This window comes from Rhea americana, unplaced genomic scaffold, assembly GCF_003343005.1.
Source record: "Rhea americana isolate MKP2758 unplaced genomic scaffold, rheAme1 scaffold_168, whole genome shotgun sequence".
In the NCBI taxonomy this organism is placed as follows: domain Eukaryota; kingdom Metazoa; phylum Chordata; class Aves; order Rheiformes; family Rheidae; genus Rhea; species Rhea americana.
This window is the reverse complement of record NW_028185794.1, coordinates 1,318,749-1,335,729: the sequence shown is the minus strand read 5'-3', so window position 1 is coordinate 1,335,729 and position 16,981 is coordinate 1,318,749. Positions and strand designations below refer to the sequence as shown.

Genomic DNA, 16,981 nt, shown 5'->3' with positions numbered 1-16,981 from the left:
TTCCCCAAATGTGGCAAGAAGACAACAGGACAGTTGTCTTCCGTCACCTGAAACCCTCTCAAGAACAAATGAAACTGAAACCCTCTCAAGAACAAATGTCTTTTTCAAATGTCTCCTAGTAGCTGCCAAGATCAAAAGGTAGCGGAGTAGATGAGGACTCTAGAGTCTCCCAACATACAGCAGGAGAAGACAGGGTAAAGGAGGGAATCCATTTCTTCCTGACTGTATATTTCAAACATAACTGGCTCAGAAATAGTGCTTAGGGGATGTTTTGGGGCAACAGCAGTAACTCCCAGAGTTCCTGAGTCTTTGAGAAGATCTGTACACTAGCTGTTTCTTTTTATCTACGAGTACGGCTAGAAATAGCTCTGGTGCAAGTTAACTGGAGGTTAAAACGTACGCAGGCAAGACATATGCAGCAAAGCCTGCCTAGTTCACACTGACTGGCTGATATTGCAAATTAACAGAAATATGCACGAAAAGAAGAGCAAGTGATTTCAACACACTATATTTAAACCACAGTAAGCTAGTTAAGTCATTTACAATATTTCACWGTGACAAATAAAATTTGTAAGTGTAAAGGTGTTTTCACAATAACATTTGGTTTGCTTTCATGTATCATTTGTCAACCATACACGTCAATACYCTACATCGTTATCATCATACAGAAGGAGAAAGAGGCAGAGAGAAATGAACTAACACGCCTAAAAAGAGAAGCTGTTTCAGAATCAAGAACTGAAGCTGGATGCCAGGCTCAGCTTTCCAGACCACAGCTGAGGGAAAATGACATTAGTACACAACAGCAGCCAGCACAGACAGCTGTGTAAGTGGATGGGAGGATAAGATTATGAGACATCACTTATATCTGTGCTCCATGTCTAGGAGTCACCAGCGCTCAGACAGAGCTCTTGGGATTTCTGAAACAGTGCCTTGAAGACTTCATAGTAAAATGATTTCCATTTGTCAAAAAATAGGTGCCACTTCAGATTAAAAGCCAAAGGCATCAACCTAGCATCCTCTTTTCTGCCTCCCTCCCCTTCCACACACACAATTCCCTCCCCAGGAAAAGGTACAAGAAAGTATTTCAGAGAAAGCTTTCTGGGGCATGATCCTTTTCAGCCTTCCCAGGCTCAGGCATYGGACTTAGATGGCAACGCTCTGATACTGGAATTAGCTTTAAGAGGTTTCTCATCGTCATTCAGCTGGTTCTTTTCCAGTCCACACAATACCTTGTAGTTGGTGGGGTCATAAGTAAGCGCGTTTCCAAGGTGTTCAAAAGCCTTCTGGTAATCCCCAAGCTGGCAAAGAAGTAAATGAGCATCAGAAGTTCATGAATAAGGGGGTTAAGAAGGAGCACACATGCTTTTTGGATACCAGAACTTCCAGTTCAACTAAAACTAGGATTCAGAGGAGTGAGTTTTACAGTGCTCCCCTTACACACAAACATTCTTGCTTAATAATTTACGAAACAGATCCTAAAAATAGATTTTGTTTAATGAAAGCCACTGTTCTAACCAAAACAAATGTTTCTATATAGTTTACGCTGTGACATTTCTACACAGGAGGGAACTCTGGATTGATATTCCTCTGCTCCTTCATCTCTTTCAGAAGAGAAACTACMAGCTACAAACTTCTCGGCACATCCTTGAGCCCCTCACCACAACTCTTCACTCCTCAGGATGCTGTGCACTCTTTTYACAAAACGAGAGCTTCCCCTTGCCCTCTAACGGACTGCAAATGTTAGTGGGCAGGAATATGCACATATGTGAGCATGCAACTACTTAGAATCACTTAAATCTTATTGTTTTCAATGGAGTTATGCCAGAATTGTACTAGTCTGACCAGGATAAAATTGTGGCTGCTGGAGTCTTTCCTTGGTCATAAAAACTCATGAAAAGTCGATTTTTCACTCCAGCAATTATATTGATGCATCAGTGTCCAGAGCCTTCTGTAATTAGCAGTGAGGGGAAAGACTGTGAAAGCCTTTTTCAACTTCCAAGAGCGAGCATGTATCCAGAGACACGATAAACACAACACGTGAGTCACAGCACGGAGAACTGGGGGCTAAATTCACATTGTGCATGTTGCACATACACTACTTCTATCTTGCAGATTGCTTTCCCATATCARACTCTCTTCTAAATCCCCACATATCCATCTGAAGATATTCAGGTCTCCTACTCAGTTTCCCTATCTCCAGAGCAAAGCTTACTTTTCRAAAAAACAGATGATCCTTCCCATATACTTCACAGACTAGGAGCAATAAACATTCTTTTGCTATTTAAATCACTCCTGATATTTTTCTAAGGTGCATTAGCCCTAGCAATTTCATGGCTGCTTTTAGGAGAACAACTTGCTAGGCTCCTGGTAGAGAAGCAAGGTAATGACTAGCCATGTTTTATTGTACCTGGAGGATTTGTAATGAAATTAGGGCAGTTGCCAAACAGAATTCCTGGTCTGGCTCAGTTCCAGGAAAGCAACATCCTCTTAGCAGTAAAAGGAAAAAAAAAAAAGAAGATACAGAAAAGCATGTTCTGCCGCATAAAACATGGCCTTTAGAGATATGTGTGAAACTGATAAAAGGATACATAGAAATTAACTCTGCAATAAAACCTAGATAATTTTTAGTACCTGCAGGTAGAGTAACCCCAAAGTTGTAAGGAGCTCTGTGTTCTCTGGAGAAAATCTGTAATACAAAAAACAAAGAGCTGCATTGTGTATTGGCCCTTCTAAGACAAGGTATAGTGCAGAACAYGGAATTACTACGCTACATTACACTAGTGTCACCCCAGGAAAAAAATTGTTATTATTATCACCCAAGGAAACTAACTGTTATTATTAAACCCAACATTAGAACAGCGTCATCATGGGGACTTCCTTTGAACAATGTCACATCTAAGCTCTCAGATGCCCTTTTGACAGAAGTCACGATAGTTCTGTGAAGTGGATCTTATAATGCAAGCAAATGGAGGTGCAAGAAGGTAACACAGTTTTCCTCAGATTCACAGTGAGTCTGCATCAGAGACCTGGAAACAGAACTTGGTATTTCCCATCATTTCCTATAAACCATCCCAAGCCTCTTGAGCCAAATATTACAGGCAATCCTCAGCATTTCTGATGGATCTTACACATATTTATCTTCAGCCTTTTAACTCACTACCCTATGAAAAGATAACAAATATGGTTTTACAGAGCAGCTGCGCAGTGCTCACCACGGCCCTGTGGGTGCACTGGTAGCCCCCAGACCTCCGCACTGAGACGGCCTCTACCCTGGCAACAAACACAACCCCAGCAATACACACCACTCCGTTCAGCATTGCAAGRCTGAAAAAAAACGTCCCGAGTGTTTTCAAGCGGAGCATGCAACTCCCAAACCTTCACTGCCAATTTGGGGTGCACCCAGCAATGTTGTGAATACTTGCAAAAGCATCCTCATTCCCAGTAGCTTTTGAATAAAGAAATAAATAGGATGAAACAGAACAAAACAAGACGAACACACACACAAACACACACACACACAAAAGCAGAAAGGGACCCTGCACATTCACGGCCTCATTCACCTCAAGAGGACTGAGTTTTCAAGTCACTGCAGTTAACTGAGTTATCAAGCCTTAAGCAGTGTAGTATTTATAATCACCTAGGCACCTTTAAACCTTAACCAGAACAAAAACTCACTGTGTCTGGTGTTATAGAAACAGACAGTAGTGACAGACTATCCCRTAGCTGGCAACAGCAGACAAAATATAATAGTCAGATGAGGGGGAAAAAAATAAAAGTAAGGAAGAAAGTGTGTGTGTGGCGGGGGAGAACATCAAGATAACAAATATAAACACAGTAAATGCTTAGCAAGGATTAATTACATAATAAACACTCTAGATTAACCCAWTACACTCTCAGACAGCAGCCAAAAGCAGATGTTTAAGGACAAAGTATGTGAAAAGGACAAGTAGAAAATGTACATCTGCCATTGGCTTCCAGCAACCTTACTGTTAGGGACATCCTGCTTTCCTTTCGTGTTTCTCCACATTAAAAAAAACACTTTTTAAAACCACTGATAAATTGGATGCCAATCTATGCTCAGAAATGCCTTCAAACAAGACAGATCAGGACTGAGAAACTGACTGGCTGATAGAATCTTACAGCACACCAGCCCATCTCTGCTCTGCCTACTCCCACTCTTTCAAATATAAACTATTCCAAGTGAAAACAGTGTAAGAAACCCAACAACTGACTTTTGACAGATGCGCAGGGTTAGATCTTTTCAGTCGATAAAAGTCAATTTTGGAAATGCTTGCTCCCAGGCATCTCCATCCATTTGCTTTCCACTTTTTCTTGGCAGACCTTCGAACAGCTACCTTCTTCCCTGACACATTGTCAGCAGGAGGAGGACTACAGCTGAGAGCAGAGACAGACGAAGAGCTTGAAAGTGCCAAATTTGTAGCGAGACACTATAATTACCATTAGCTTTTTAATCATGCTTTTCTGTCTTGAATTCAGATCTGGGACACCAATCAAATTTCTYCTGGCATGGGCTGAGACATGGACAGATAGGAAAAAGGATTTAATCTTACTCTACTGCCTTCTTATAGACTTCAAGGGCTTTATCCGTCTCCCCTTCCAATAGGTGAATTTTCCCCAGCATCATGTAAGTCAGGTCATGTTTGTTGAGCTCTAGGGCATTGTTGAGCTGGTCTTGTGCCTGAACACACAACCACAGAGAATAAAAGAAAGAATCAATGATTACAGAGTTCTTAGTGAAGCAACAGCCTAGGAGCAATCCCTAGCAGCTAGCATGCAGTGAAAGGGAASAGCTAACCCACAGAGCTCGGAGAATCCTGCTAGAAAAACCCCGCCTAACCGTCGAAACAAGTTCTGCATCRGGAGCCATGTGCTTTTAGGGGCAGAAGAACACAAAGCTGAATGYTTCAAAAGATGAGAGGCAATGGCCTCCCAAGGAAGAGAGGAGCACAGGACTGCCTGTTCCCGCATTTGAATTAGTTTGGTTTGAGGGCTGCTCTAGATTTGTTAGGTTAATAGGTACACCACAATTCATTTCTTTCTAAAATGCTTATTCCAGCAATAAGCAGGGACGGCCAAGTAAACAAGAGGAACGAATCAGCTCTTGTCAGGCATAAACCAATCCTCTCTAACAGGAGATACCTTCAAGCATGACTTCCTCTCACTACCCCAGGCCCAGCCAGCAGGACAGTAGAAAACATGTGCTGTTCTGAATACATGATATATTAGAAAGAGACATGCTGACAAAGGAAAGGCATTCTGCAATACTGAGTATTTGCTACCAGCAACTACTGAAAAGCCAAAATCATCTCCATGAGCTTCCTTGAACTGCAGAGGTCCTCATGAATGTATTCAGCATGTATTTCTGCCCAGGGCGACTGCTGTATTTCAGGCCTGTGGGACAGCCRAGAAATTAGGAAGTCCCAGTATGGAAGATGTTAGTGAGTATGATAAATCCCAAGTATGAACCTATACTCYAGAGCTTCTTGTTTCACAGCGATGCCTCTAACTGGGAATGCAGCAGAGGTTCAGTGCAAGCGCCACAGCATTCCACCAGAAGCAGCTTGAGAATGTCTRTGTCAACCACAATATATCCAAGAAGGAATTCAAAAACCACAGAGGTCCCTAAAGATCAGAACTCAGGTGGCTGATGTAATGCTCAGTCCAATTCAAAACAGTGATTTCAGGAAGACTGTCACCCWTATCTCAGGCAGAAGGGATAGTTTTTGTTTCATTTTCTCCCCCAAAGACCCTTTGTAAAGGAATTCTCCCTGTTCTAGTAGCAGGGCGAAAAGGGGCCAAACTGGGAATGAAGTTTTTCTAAATGCTGATTTTTCCCTTATTAAGTAAACCCATTCATTCCAAGTGCCTGGGAAGGGTTAAGTGAAGAGCTATATCCCTCAGACCCAAGAAACTCTCTGCACAAGGCACAATTGTTTAAGCAGTTTACATGCTGTGGCAAAGTTTGGGTCTTAATCGTCAAACTGCTGCTGCTCTGAGAAGATGGAACTGGCATCCTCAAAAACCAGCAATGGCTATGGGTCTGATTTTAAAAGGCTCCAAAATAGAAGCAGCTCTTGCTGGAGCACAGCTGGGTTTTCTGTCTAGTTTGAGGCAGTTCTTTGAGGTTTCCTCAACATCCATTTAAAAATAGAAATGCTTTCTGAAAAATCTAGTTCAAAAAAGCCACTACCAAAAAGAATGAAAACTCGGGGAACTTCACTTCGCATTTGTCAGGTAGATAAGATAAGTATTGCATTACCTTGTTGAAATGTTTCAGGTACATGTAGCACACACCCAGGTTGTGGCTGATCTCCTGTATGCACAAAACAAACAAAAAACAACAACAACAAACAAATCAGCATGAGGTTTGAGGTTTGTGCTGAGTAACCTGCCAAGACACGTAACAGCCACCCCAACCCGGATGGAGCCACCCCTGTGCCTGCCCACACCCTTCTYGCTTTGTAGTTCAAACAGCTCTATAAATGCAAGGCACTTCAGGAACCTACAGCCTCATTGCACGGGAAAGACTGGAGTCCGCTGCAGAGAAATGAGGATGGTCACTTAGGAAAACRAGGAGCAAAGATCGGTTTCTTTGCTGCCACGTGGCTCAGTTCCCAGCGAGATCTCTGAAGCTGGCACAGGTTGCCCTTATGGGTGGCTCTCAATCTATCCGTAGGTAGACTGGATACGCAGTAGTATACGCACAATAATGCACCCATCTGGGCCCAATTTGAAAAATGTGTTTAGCTTTCCAAAATAGAAGTTAAGCACCAAAAGAGCTGATATCCCGATAGCATCCTAAACAYGCTTGCAACACAGTAGGAAAATCACTTTGGCATCCTAAACACCCTTGTGACACTGTAGGGAATAAATCGCACCTCTAACACATTGCCAAGAGTTTAATAGACAAGCTACRTGCCATCTTCTTCACCCTGCTACARTTTGGGGAGTAGAAATGTAGGGCTCACTAGTTTCTTGTTTCTATTCTGGTAAAAGTTTCACTGCTTCATCAGTTTAGACAGCCTTGGCCTTTAAAAGGAAACTCTCCTATTTCCACATTAACACCCTTTGAATGGCATTTCCCTCCATGTAGTCTCTCCAACTGCGGAGAACAGTGAAGAATCAAAGAGCTACTCCTGGTTACTACGGCTCGCAGAATGATACAGCACAAGGGAAGAGCACAGGCTGGCACTGCTTCCAGTGCTAAGCCAGGTATGGAAAATTACTAATCAAAATAYCCACTGAAGCCTGCCTGCTGTGGTTGTAAACAGGGTTGCCAAGCACATACTACAGGCTGCTCGGTTAGCTCAGGGAATGCAGACTTGAAAGAAGATTCACTGTATAAAAGGTTTCTGAGTTGTCTGGCAGAGGTTGAGTTGAAGAGGAGAATTATACCGAATGCATCCTTGTATTCAGTCTGATTTTCAGACACAGAGTACCAAAATCACAGCTAAAGAAGTGAGTGGCTGCTGTCTTGGGGAATGAGGCCATTACTCTGCGTAAGCCTGCAGGTGAACAGGGCATCCTGCATGAGATCATAGGTAGCAAGTCTGTCTTAGAAACAACACCTCTCCACGCAAAACAGTCACACGTGGATGGYTGTTCCCAAACTGCAAGCCATGTCCTCTCTCTTCTCATCAGCTTTTCCTTTTGCAGTGCTCTTCCTTCATTTTTTTTCCTTATTATTTGGAAGAGCTAATTTAATTATTGCTCCTACAGCTATCAGCCTGTGTTTTGCCTAAACAGGTCATACTCAGTACAACCTTTTCAGCTAATCTGAGGGTAATCTCTTCCAATGGTATTTTGCATTACCAAAAATTTGATTACTCAAGCAAGTTTTAATGATAACTGAGGGTTTCCAAAGAGGAAGTGACTTCCTATGCTTTCCTTAATGAAGTCTAGTTCTGTGTACCGTATATGGCTATGCTAACAGCAATACTCTGCAAAGCTCAAACATGTAGCATGGGTCTGTGTTTGTGCCCCAAGACAAGGTGTGGGCTTCTGCAGGTAGAAATGATGCCCTGTGCCTGTGATCTAAACCAGAAGCTTGCCGAGCCTCATCGCTATTAGGGACCCTGTGCTAAAAAGCTCTGCTTCTCAGCATCGCAGCTCCCACTCTGCTCAGACTGCAGGCAGCATGAGCTCACCTCTGCTTGGAACAAGTCTGCAGCCATCTTCCTGAGATTGTACAGAAACATCTGCATACCACAATAATCTGCAACTTACTGATACACTTACCCAGTCCTTTTCACTGAGCTTAGCTGCTTCATTGTACACTTCAATGGCTGCCTTGTGTTTCCCCAAAAGAAACCTGTGAAAGTATTTCAAATTTTATTTTTTCCTGTTTTGAAAACTCGCTGCACAACCACTGTCCCCTTTGCCAGTAAGAAGTGATGCTATCTGCTAGTTCTCCAGAGACCTGCACGAGAAGCCCTGAGAAGTTTACAGTCCGAGTAACACGCCAGCACTGCTCCTTTTCAGGGACAATGTCATCAGATCTGAGAGATGCGAGGCGTTCCCTTACAGTACTGGAGATGTAAGGAATGAACCCACAGTCTCTACAGTCTGTCCTTGTCTCAAAGGAAAGAGGACACTCAGGACAGAAAGAAGCCTGTAAGGCCAGTCACTAGACAGCTCAAGACAGCGCCGTTAGCTGTAGACCTAGGAATTAGTGTACTGCCTCTTGCTTAAAACACAAATTAAAAATACAACAATAGCAGCTAAGCAGATAAGAGATTTTGCTTTTAAGGCTGGCCCATGCTTCTGGAAACCAGCTCAATTGCTGATAAGGAAGAAGTGTGCTCAGAATTAAGCAGCCTGGGATTTCACTCGATGCTTGGGAGAAAAACAAAGCATAGAAGGTCTTGGGTGGCACATCAGAGAGAAGCAATAAAACAGCACTCACAGTGATCGTGCCACCTGCTTGAGGTTGTCAGCACTTCGAGGGTTCAGAATGGCACACGTCTGAAAAAGTTCAAGAGATTCTTGAATCTTCCCCTCCAGGCGCAATATCAGAGCTGCAAGACAACAGATATCAGGCAAATTAGTTCATTATCTGTAGGAAAAATGTGCTTTTCTGACAGCAGGGATGGAACAGGGAGTACAAATACATTGTAACAACACTCATTTGGTCTTTCCGCCTCTGCAGCAACCTCAGGCAGACTCTGTGTCTGAGGGCAGAATGAAAAAGCATGTAAAGCATTTGTGCTTGCTTGGAAATTTTCCATTCTTTAGAATAAAGGCAGCCTTAAACCCTGGCCAACTGTTAGTTAAGATACGGCCTGGATTTCTCCCCCTGCCCCCAGACCTCACAGGCTGCAAGATGTCCTTGGCCAACAAACCTCAGCTGTCCCCCACTCCCGTAATCTGCTGCCGTGACACATGACACTGAATTGCAYGGCCAAGTTTTGGGGGACTGCTTGTAGAGAGGATGGAGGGCAGGAGAGGAAGAAGAGGGCCATCCTTAAAGCCAACAGTAAGGTAAGAGTCACCCAGGCCTTGCAGCTCTAACAGAAAACAAGCATCCATAAGACATTTCACAGCATACAAACACAATCTGATCAAACATGAAGACATTAAAGACCAAGAGTCCCAAGTCTGAGGACGAACGGAAGACAAACTCATCAATAAAGAGAAAACAGAAAATGTAATTTGTATGTTCCTGAGATAATCCTGAATTTCAAAACTATACATAGCAAGTGGAAAAATGTCAAAAATGTATCATTTACGTATAAATTTCATACCCTTTTCCTTCAGTTGTTCCCCCTTCTTATTGCTCACCGTATCTTAAACTAGAAATAACTCGGTGTAGCAAAAAAACTCCCAACTTTCAGATGCCTCATGAACATACCTTGAACATACACTGCATATTCGCACATTCCATGAGACTCCTGGAGTTGCTCCTTGATGAGGGCCTGAAACAAGGAAATGGAAAGAATACAAATCAAATGTAATCTTCAGCACTAAAAAGTCAATTAGCTGGCAGACTATTTCCCCCATATTAACCTGCAGCATGATAGTTTTCAAAAAAATACAAAACCTTCTAATATTTCAATATGAGCAATCCCTATGGAAAAAAAAAGATTTCTAAATGCCTTTTGCAACATTGCTCTGCAGATTTTTTTTTTTTTTTTTTTTTTACTATATATAGCCGTGCTATCTCTGTCCTCAGTGCAGAGTGCCCTAAAATAACCTGAATTCAAACATCTTACATCATGTTAACAAAGTTCCTCCTCATGTGACCAGTAAAGATGGTATCACACGGGACATGACAAACAGGACATTCATGTAACCAGAATTTGTGCTTGGAAAACTTGTAGCTAGTTTTTGTGATATACTATATTAAAGTTCTACAAAAGTGGTAAACTTTTAACAGTTTAATAAAGGTAATAAAAGAGATCTAGTTTCAGGTGTATAGATTTGTGTAAATTAATAGATTTTACTCATTTACAAATTTCAACTTCTCAACTAAGTACATGATATTTTTGCCATATTGTGACCGGCTCTATTTCCTAGCAATGGCAGAGGACTATATATGTCCTTTTCCCTCTTCTTTAAAAAGGAATATTTTAATTGCCTCTCCAAGGTAGTGGAAGATACTTCCACAATAGGGAAGCACGGATCAGAGTGAAATGCACATTTAGTGCCCAGCTCACAAAATTTGTCAAGCCTAAAAAAACCCAAACAAACCCCACATATGACAAAGGCACTGGAGTGGGGATGGCACAACTGCAAYGGTGAACCTAACAGTGCCAACTCATCACAGTTTGTGAAGAGCCCCGTGCCAAGAATTCCACAGCCCTTTAGTATTTCTCTGTTCATTCCTATTACCAAAGATAATTAGATATCACCTGGGGAAAAYGCCAGAAGGAATCTATGGAAACATCCTTTGTGGAAAAATAAATTGAATTGGAGCAACCGCAGCTGAGTCAAGGAAAGCACAATGCACAAATGACGTGTACAGGGGAAAGGGAACGAGAAAGAATGATGAAAATGTAAATTCTTGTTGGCTACACTCACGTAGCTGACAGTTTGAGGGGCTGGGGGTAGTTTGGCTATATTGCATAGTCACACAYGATGTGAAATTAGAAAGCCAGTCAAAAAGAGTGACCTTCGGGAGGATGCAGACTGTGACTAAGAACTGAACTCTGCTTCCTCCAAGATTCCTCCTTTGCTCAAAAGCAGGAGAGAYGGAGGGCGAATCGAAAAAGGCATTCTTCCAGGCTTGCGATAACCTGGTGCTCCTCCAACTTCTGCATCCTCTGCATTCCTTGCCTCCAAGCTGAATGCAAATGAAAGGACCTGAAAACAAGGAGGAAAACTGACYCTAAAGCACAGCACGTAAAAGGAATGCAGGCTGCTGGCAAGACGAGTTATCACAGAGCATCTGCACTCATGAAGAGAAAACTAGAGGAAGGAAAAGGAAGAACAACTCTAGGCGGCTCTTCCCTTTAGGTTTGTAGGTGCTAATCAGAGTCCTTCCGTAAATCCCCATTTTAGTCTTTACAGACGTTATCATCAGACGTGCATAAACAATACATCTTCGGGATACGGATACCCGATATTGTTCCATCTGCATCGTATCAGGCTCTCAGAGCAAGAGAGGGCAACAGAGAGCTATCTCTACGAGAGAGATCTGATTAATTCTTTAAGGCCTAAAAGATTCCACAGCAGAAAGGCTTTGTGCTGAGAAATACGATCTGGAATCCCAGCTTTTCCTCCTAAGTTTATTTAACTTGCTGACAGAATTTAGATATATTGGCAGGAGACCAAACAACAATGAGTGATTTTAATTAACGAAAAGCATCTGGTAATTTTAGTAATTCCTTCCTTGCACAGAACAGAAGCGGAGGATTTCTGCTGTGAAAAACGGTTAGGGGAAAGACCTGGAGGTGATGCTGCAAAGCAGTCTACACAGCTTATTAGCTTTGCACGTGAAGGGCGAGAGCCGAGTGACACTCGCTGCTTAGCAGGGTCTGTCCCTCTCCTTTCCCCTCCTCCGGCGCACCACGGAGCCGGTGCTTCTGAGACAGCGGGTGTTGCAGCCTCAGGCTTCGGGGGGATGTTTGCCCTGCCTCTTGCTGGCTAGTAGGGTATCAAAAAATCCAACAGCCAGCGTTATCATTTTCCTGCCATAATGAGCAGCAACATTTGTCAAAAGCTTGGCAAGCCCAAAACAGACGTAGGACTGTGAAAGCTGTACTTTAACCCTTGCATTTTGGGGAGCTAAGATTAATAAGCAAGCAATTCTTTCCWGGCCTTTTACATCATGGACAAACGCAGGAACTTTTAAAAGCCACATTAGAGAGAGGCATACCGAAGCAGGGAGTGGRAAAGAGCACCCAACCAAACTGAGCTCACTCCTTTCTTAGCCAAGTCTTAAAAGAGCAGTAACAGATTTTTAAGAGATGTCCAAACTATACTGAAATCAATGAGTTTACAGAAATTTAAGTCATCGGGGACAGTGGCAATACCGCCTTCATTTTGAAGGTGTCAGCCCCCAGACAGCACATCTGGGACATGTCTGGCTTCATGCTGCATAAAGGCAAGCACCTGGGGGGGGCAGGCAAGTCAGCTTTGCAACTCCGCGTAACATCAGCGAGGAGAGAGAGAGAGAGAGAGCGCGACTACCGGAGGGCAGTTCAGCCCACCTAAGATCCAAACTGCCTTTCGGACATGCTATCACTCCTCAGTGACTGAAGGAGGATCCTGGCATGTTTACGATCCTACTTTCCTTGGGACAAGTCCAGGCCTCTGAGCGTACACACGTAATATCTGCGCAAAAGGATAGAGGGTTCGTTCACAAGGTATGGGTCCGGTGCCAAACTCTTCCAAGGTTACCGCAAAAGCTGTTTTGTGAGCCACGAGGAAAAATCAGGAAAATACACTGTTTAACAGGCTTGCCATTTCCTTAGTTCACTTACCATTACAGTTCCAAATCAAAAACCACTTCCAAGTTACCCTCTAAAACCAGGAGAAATTAGAGGGTGTCMCGTATCACGTGCAAAATGAACAAATTTCATTCAAGCAAAGCCAAGACCTTTTCTCACACTTGTGCTGTGAAATGTTTTACTCAACTGAAATGTTTTACATAGTGTCTCTGTAGTAGCATTGAGAGACTCTGAACTACGAAACTGAGTCATAATTAGTTGGGAAGACTGTTTCGTCAGCTGGAACAAGAGAGGTTTGCAATTCTTTTGAAATTTTCTACTTCCAGTGAAATACAGAGCTCATTGGTAGTTCTAGARAATTGCAATTTTGAGTCCTGAACGTAGCTAGGAATTTGAGAAGATTAAAGTTGTTTTGACCCTTATTTTCATTGCATCTTCTCTTGGTCTCCTTATTGCAAGGGAACCCAGGAAAAGAGCGGGGCTAGGACCTAGACTAATTTCAAACTAGGGACATTATGTTGGGTGTGCAGAGATTTCTGAAGAAAACGTAAGTCCTAATGACACCGCAGCCTTCTGTTGGCAGTGCTCAGTGCAGAGTAGATAGATGATCATGGTACAGCCAAAGGATGTGGTGCACAGCACAGCTAGATCTCATATGTCATTTCATAACTTCCTCAAAATATTTTCTAAGGCCCACTTTCAAAGGTAGCTCTTACCTTACAYGCGTCGTAGTCTTTGCGAACGTAGAGCAGATAGATCAACCAGTTYTTTCTCTCTAGGACTGGTAACTCCGGCGCTACATGTAAAATATTAGCAGAACACACTAAATCAGAATGGTCAGTGGAGAACGCACAGATCTCCTGAACTGCCAAGCACAATACAACTAATTCAAGAACTGCAATCGCACCCATCAGAGTTGGAGCCTGGAGAACGCCTTATCATTAGTGCCCACTGCATTTTACAAGGYGGCATTTCAAACTAATGGATAAAAATGCATTGTTTGAGACAGACACACCAAGCAAGACCTCTTAATATGAAACAGAAAAYGACTACTTTGAACAACTTGAGGCATCTGCTCCTTCTGGTGCAGTCACTGGAGCTAACAGCACCAACGCATTAACTATGCATAYGTTTTAATTCAACACTAATGCTGGTTTAATGGGATGAGATCTTCCAGATATGCAAGAAGCAGCTTGGGGGAAATGAGTTGGACTCATGTTTTGTAACTAGGACAGAAGAATCAAATCTCTTTAAAAGAAGTTTCTGGGAGTGAGAGAGGAAACAGGTATTATACACAGGAGGAGATTTTGGACACGTTGCTTTTCTGAAACCACAAGGGAAGGTGTGAATAATTTAAAAAGGTCAAATGTAGTTCTTTGAAACGGTGCAAGGATGATGAAACATCACGGGTCTGAGCTATTGTGAAGCTACTGGCAGAAAAACATATTTGATGTAGCGGAGGAGAAAGCCCTGTTCTCCRGTATTTCAGCTGTAAGGAGCTTGCAGCAGTAATTATGGTAAATCACAAATGGATGTTGCTTGGTGATATTCATGTTGGGTTTAAAAGTTTAACACACCGCTGTGCATTTCATTAAGGTTTGAAATGTATTGCTTGTTACTCGTTTCCACAGTTTAGATGCTGGTAGCTGCGAGGTAACCATAGCGACCGGCAAAAAAGCTGTATGTTTGCAAGTCAATATTATGACAGGAGCGCAGAAGCAGAGCAAGGCGAAGCTTGTTGCAGGAGCAGCGCGTATGATGCAGCATCCTGGCCCCCCCCAACCCACGGCGGGCAAACGGAGGTGCGCGCTTGGCTGCCAATAACCCCTAACACAAGATGCTGCTTCAAATGGTCCCCAGTCATCRCCGTCAGCCTGCAGCACAGGTCAAGGTTGGATCGCAGAAAGAAGAAACTCTGCAGCAGTCCGGGCTGAATCACGTCAGGAGACTATCAGTGCAAAATATTATTATCTTTTAGGAATTCTGACCTTTAATCACGTGAAGACTGTACCTGCAGCCAGTAGCAAAAAAATATTGCTCAAGCACACCAGGTTTTTCTCCGCAATTAYCCCACTACAGCAGCAATGAGAGCACTTAAAAACAGCTAAAATTTCTTTGGCTGGTACTAAAACTACTTAAAGAAACTGAAGCTGAAAATAGGTATTTAAAAGTCATTTTGTCTTTGTATTCTATAATATCCATCCAGATTTGTACTGGGATGGAGCTGAGATTTAAATGTACACATCAGCAATGTAAGTTCAAATATTTTACAAAGATGGTTTAATCATCCCCCCAAAAACAAAGAGAAAAATCAGAATCCAAACAAAGAAGTAATTCAAATATGCTAAACTCAAGAGAAATTTAAAGATTAAAGATCCAAATATTTTCAAATTCTGCTCTRCTCTGTATTAAGTGGATCTTTCCAATTAAAGCATTTTAATATCTGTGTTCCCAGATCRAATTAACTTTGTTTCTGATGACAATATGTTTTCCCTTTCTTTCTCCTTCTCTCTGGTTTCAYTGCAAGGGAAGAGTTAAAAGTGGTACCTAAACAGCTATGAAAAACACTGTTTCATCACGAGTCTACAGGGCTACTGGTCTGGAGTCCACTGGGGGTTGCATAATTCATTCACACATTTATAATGACTTCCCTGTGCAAGTTATTACGGRCGCCAGGATCTGGCAGAACTTTCTTTCCCTAGACAAATACAGCAATTGCCGATGCTAGAAGTGAACTACAGCACGAACTCGCGTGCCCCTCYGCGTACTGCCTCCGGACGCCACTGCGACACAAAATCCTGAGCCAGATGGGTCACTGGCCTGATCCACTAGAGCATGTCTTACGCTCTTATGTAAGCAGGGATTGAAGTGCAGATGTTGCAAACCCTATACAATCRTCGAGATTTCATTTACAGACAAAACTATAGCATAATTTGTCAATTCGATGCCATTCAAACAATGCTGCACGGTAATACTGCTTAAAATTCAAACTTCTATGTTGTTACAAGCAATGAAATTTGTTTTAAATTCAGAAGAATGAGATGACCTTCCAGATAGATCCATAGACCTGGTCTCTAACCTGATACCAACTTTAGCGCAAGTCTTACTGAGAGGGGAAAAATTAGCAAAAAGGGTGCCATTAAACCTTAAAAAAATAAATTAAAGAGCTAGCTAGCTAGTGTACGTTCCCAGCTGAGATGGGAAAGGTCAAACTGCRTTAAAGCAAGCACGAACTTTTGGGGGTACCTCAGCAAGTGGCTGGAAGATGTCTCGGTTAATTCCTGAAGGCAAGAGGTGTTTCACGGCTTTACAACTGACGGGATGTTACGTTCCACCCCTACACTGTGGACGCTCCTGGGAAGGAAGGATGCTGCTGGGAAGGAAGAAACAAGCAACATTGCCCCAGTCCTGGGACACAAACGCTAAACGTCAGGACRAACGCTGAACAGAGCATCGAGCTCTAATTGATCCTGCGTAGGAACGCTATAGCTTCGGAAAAAAACCCGGCGGAGATCAGAGAGGAGAATAATGCCATTGGGAAATGAACACAGATTTTTATACCGGATTTGAGGGTAAGCTTGATCAATTTACCACAGCCCGATTCAAACATCTATGCYAAAGGCAGGCAGGAGAGACGGGAGCGTTTGCTGTCATTGCCACTCCTGCTCATTAGTGACCCGCCGCTGAGAAACGAGTGGAAACGGAAAGGAAAGGAGACAACATCACTCAACCTCTACGTTTCACGGACGGTGTTCTGCCTTGTGGTCTGGACACTGCAAAGCCTAGAAGAGTCATCTAAAAGAGCTTGTCTGGAGACAGAGCAGAGAGAAAACAAAACCACATGAGCCAGAAGAGACCGGCACTCACATCTGCCGAGATAAGTGAGTTTTGCTCCCCCAGGCAATTCACTGCGCTAATCCTAGCTAGGATCGAGGAAACACTGGAGCTTTTACTCCCCTAAAACTGGTCTGAAAACAGCAACAAACCTGACTGAGAAAACATCAACTGTTTTTTTTAAACCTTCCTCCTTTTTCTTTCTTCTTCTTCTTTTTTTTTTTTTTTTTTTTTTT

At 42.8% G+C, this 16,981-nt stretch overlaps 1 protein-coding gene across 1 annotated transcript in view; it reads right to left on the bottom strand.

Moving 5' to 3' along the window:
* Positions 1 to 16,981, bottom strand: part of BBS4 (Bardet-Biedl syndrome 4) — a 45,252-nt gene that overhangs the window by 12,271 nt on the left and 16,000 nt on the right. The window contains exons 3-10 of the mRNA XM_085300736.1: positions 13,628 to 13,707; positions 9,872 to 9,935; positions 8,927 to 9,038; positions 8,260 to 8,332; positions 6,281 to 6,334; positions 4,572 to 4,699; positions 2,632 to 2,686; positions 1,230 to 1,298 (exon numbers count right to left, since the gene is read on the bottom strand). Coding sequence (XP_085156862.1) covers positions 1,230 to 1,298; positions 2,632 to 2,686; positions 4,572 to 4,699; positions 6,281 to 6,334; positions 8,260 to 8,332; positions 8,927 to 9,038; positions 9,872 to 9,935; positions 13,628 to 13,707 — 635 coding nt within the window. The remainder of the gene's footprint in view (positions 1 to 1,229; positions 1,299 to 2,631; positions 2,687 to 4,571; positions 4,700 to 6,280; positions 6,335 to 8,259; positions 8,333 to 8,926; positions 9,039 to 9,871; positions 9,936 to 13,627; positions 13,708 to 16,981) is intronic.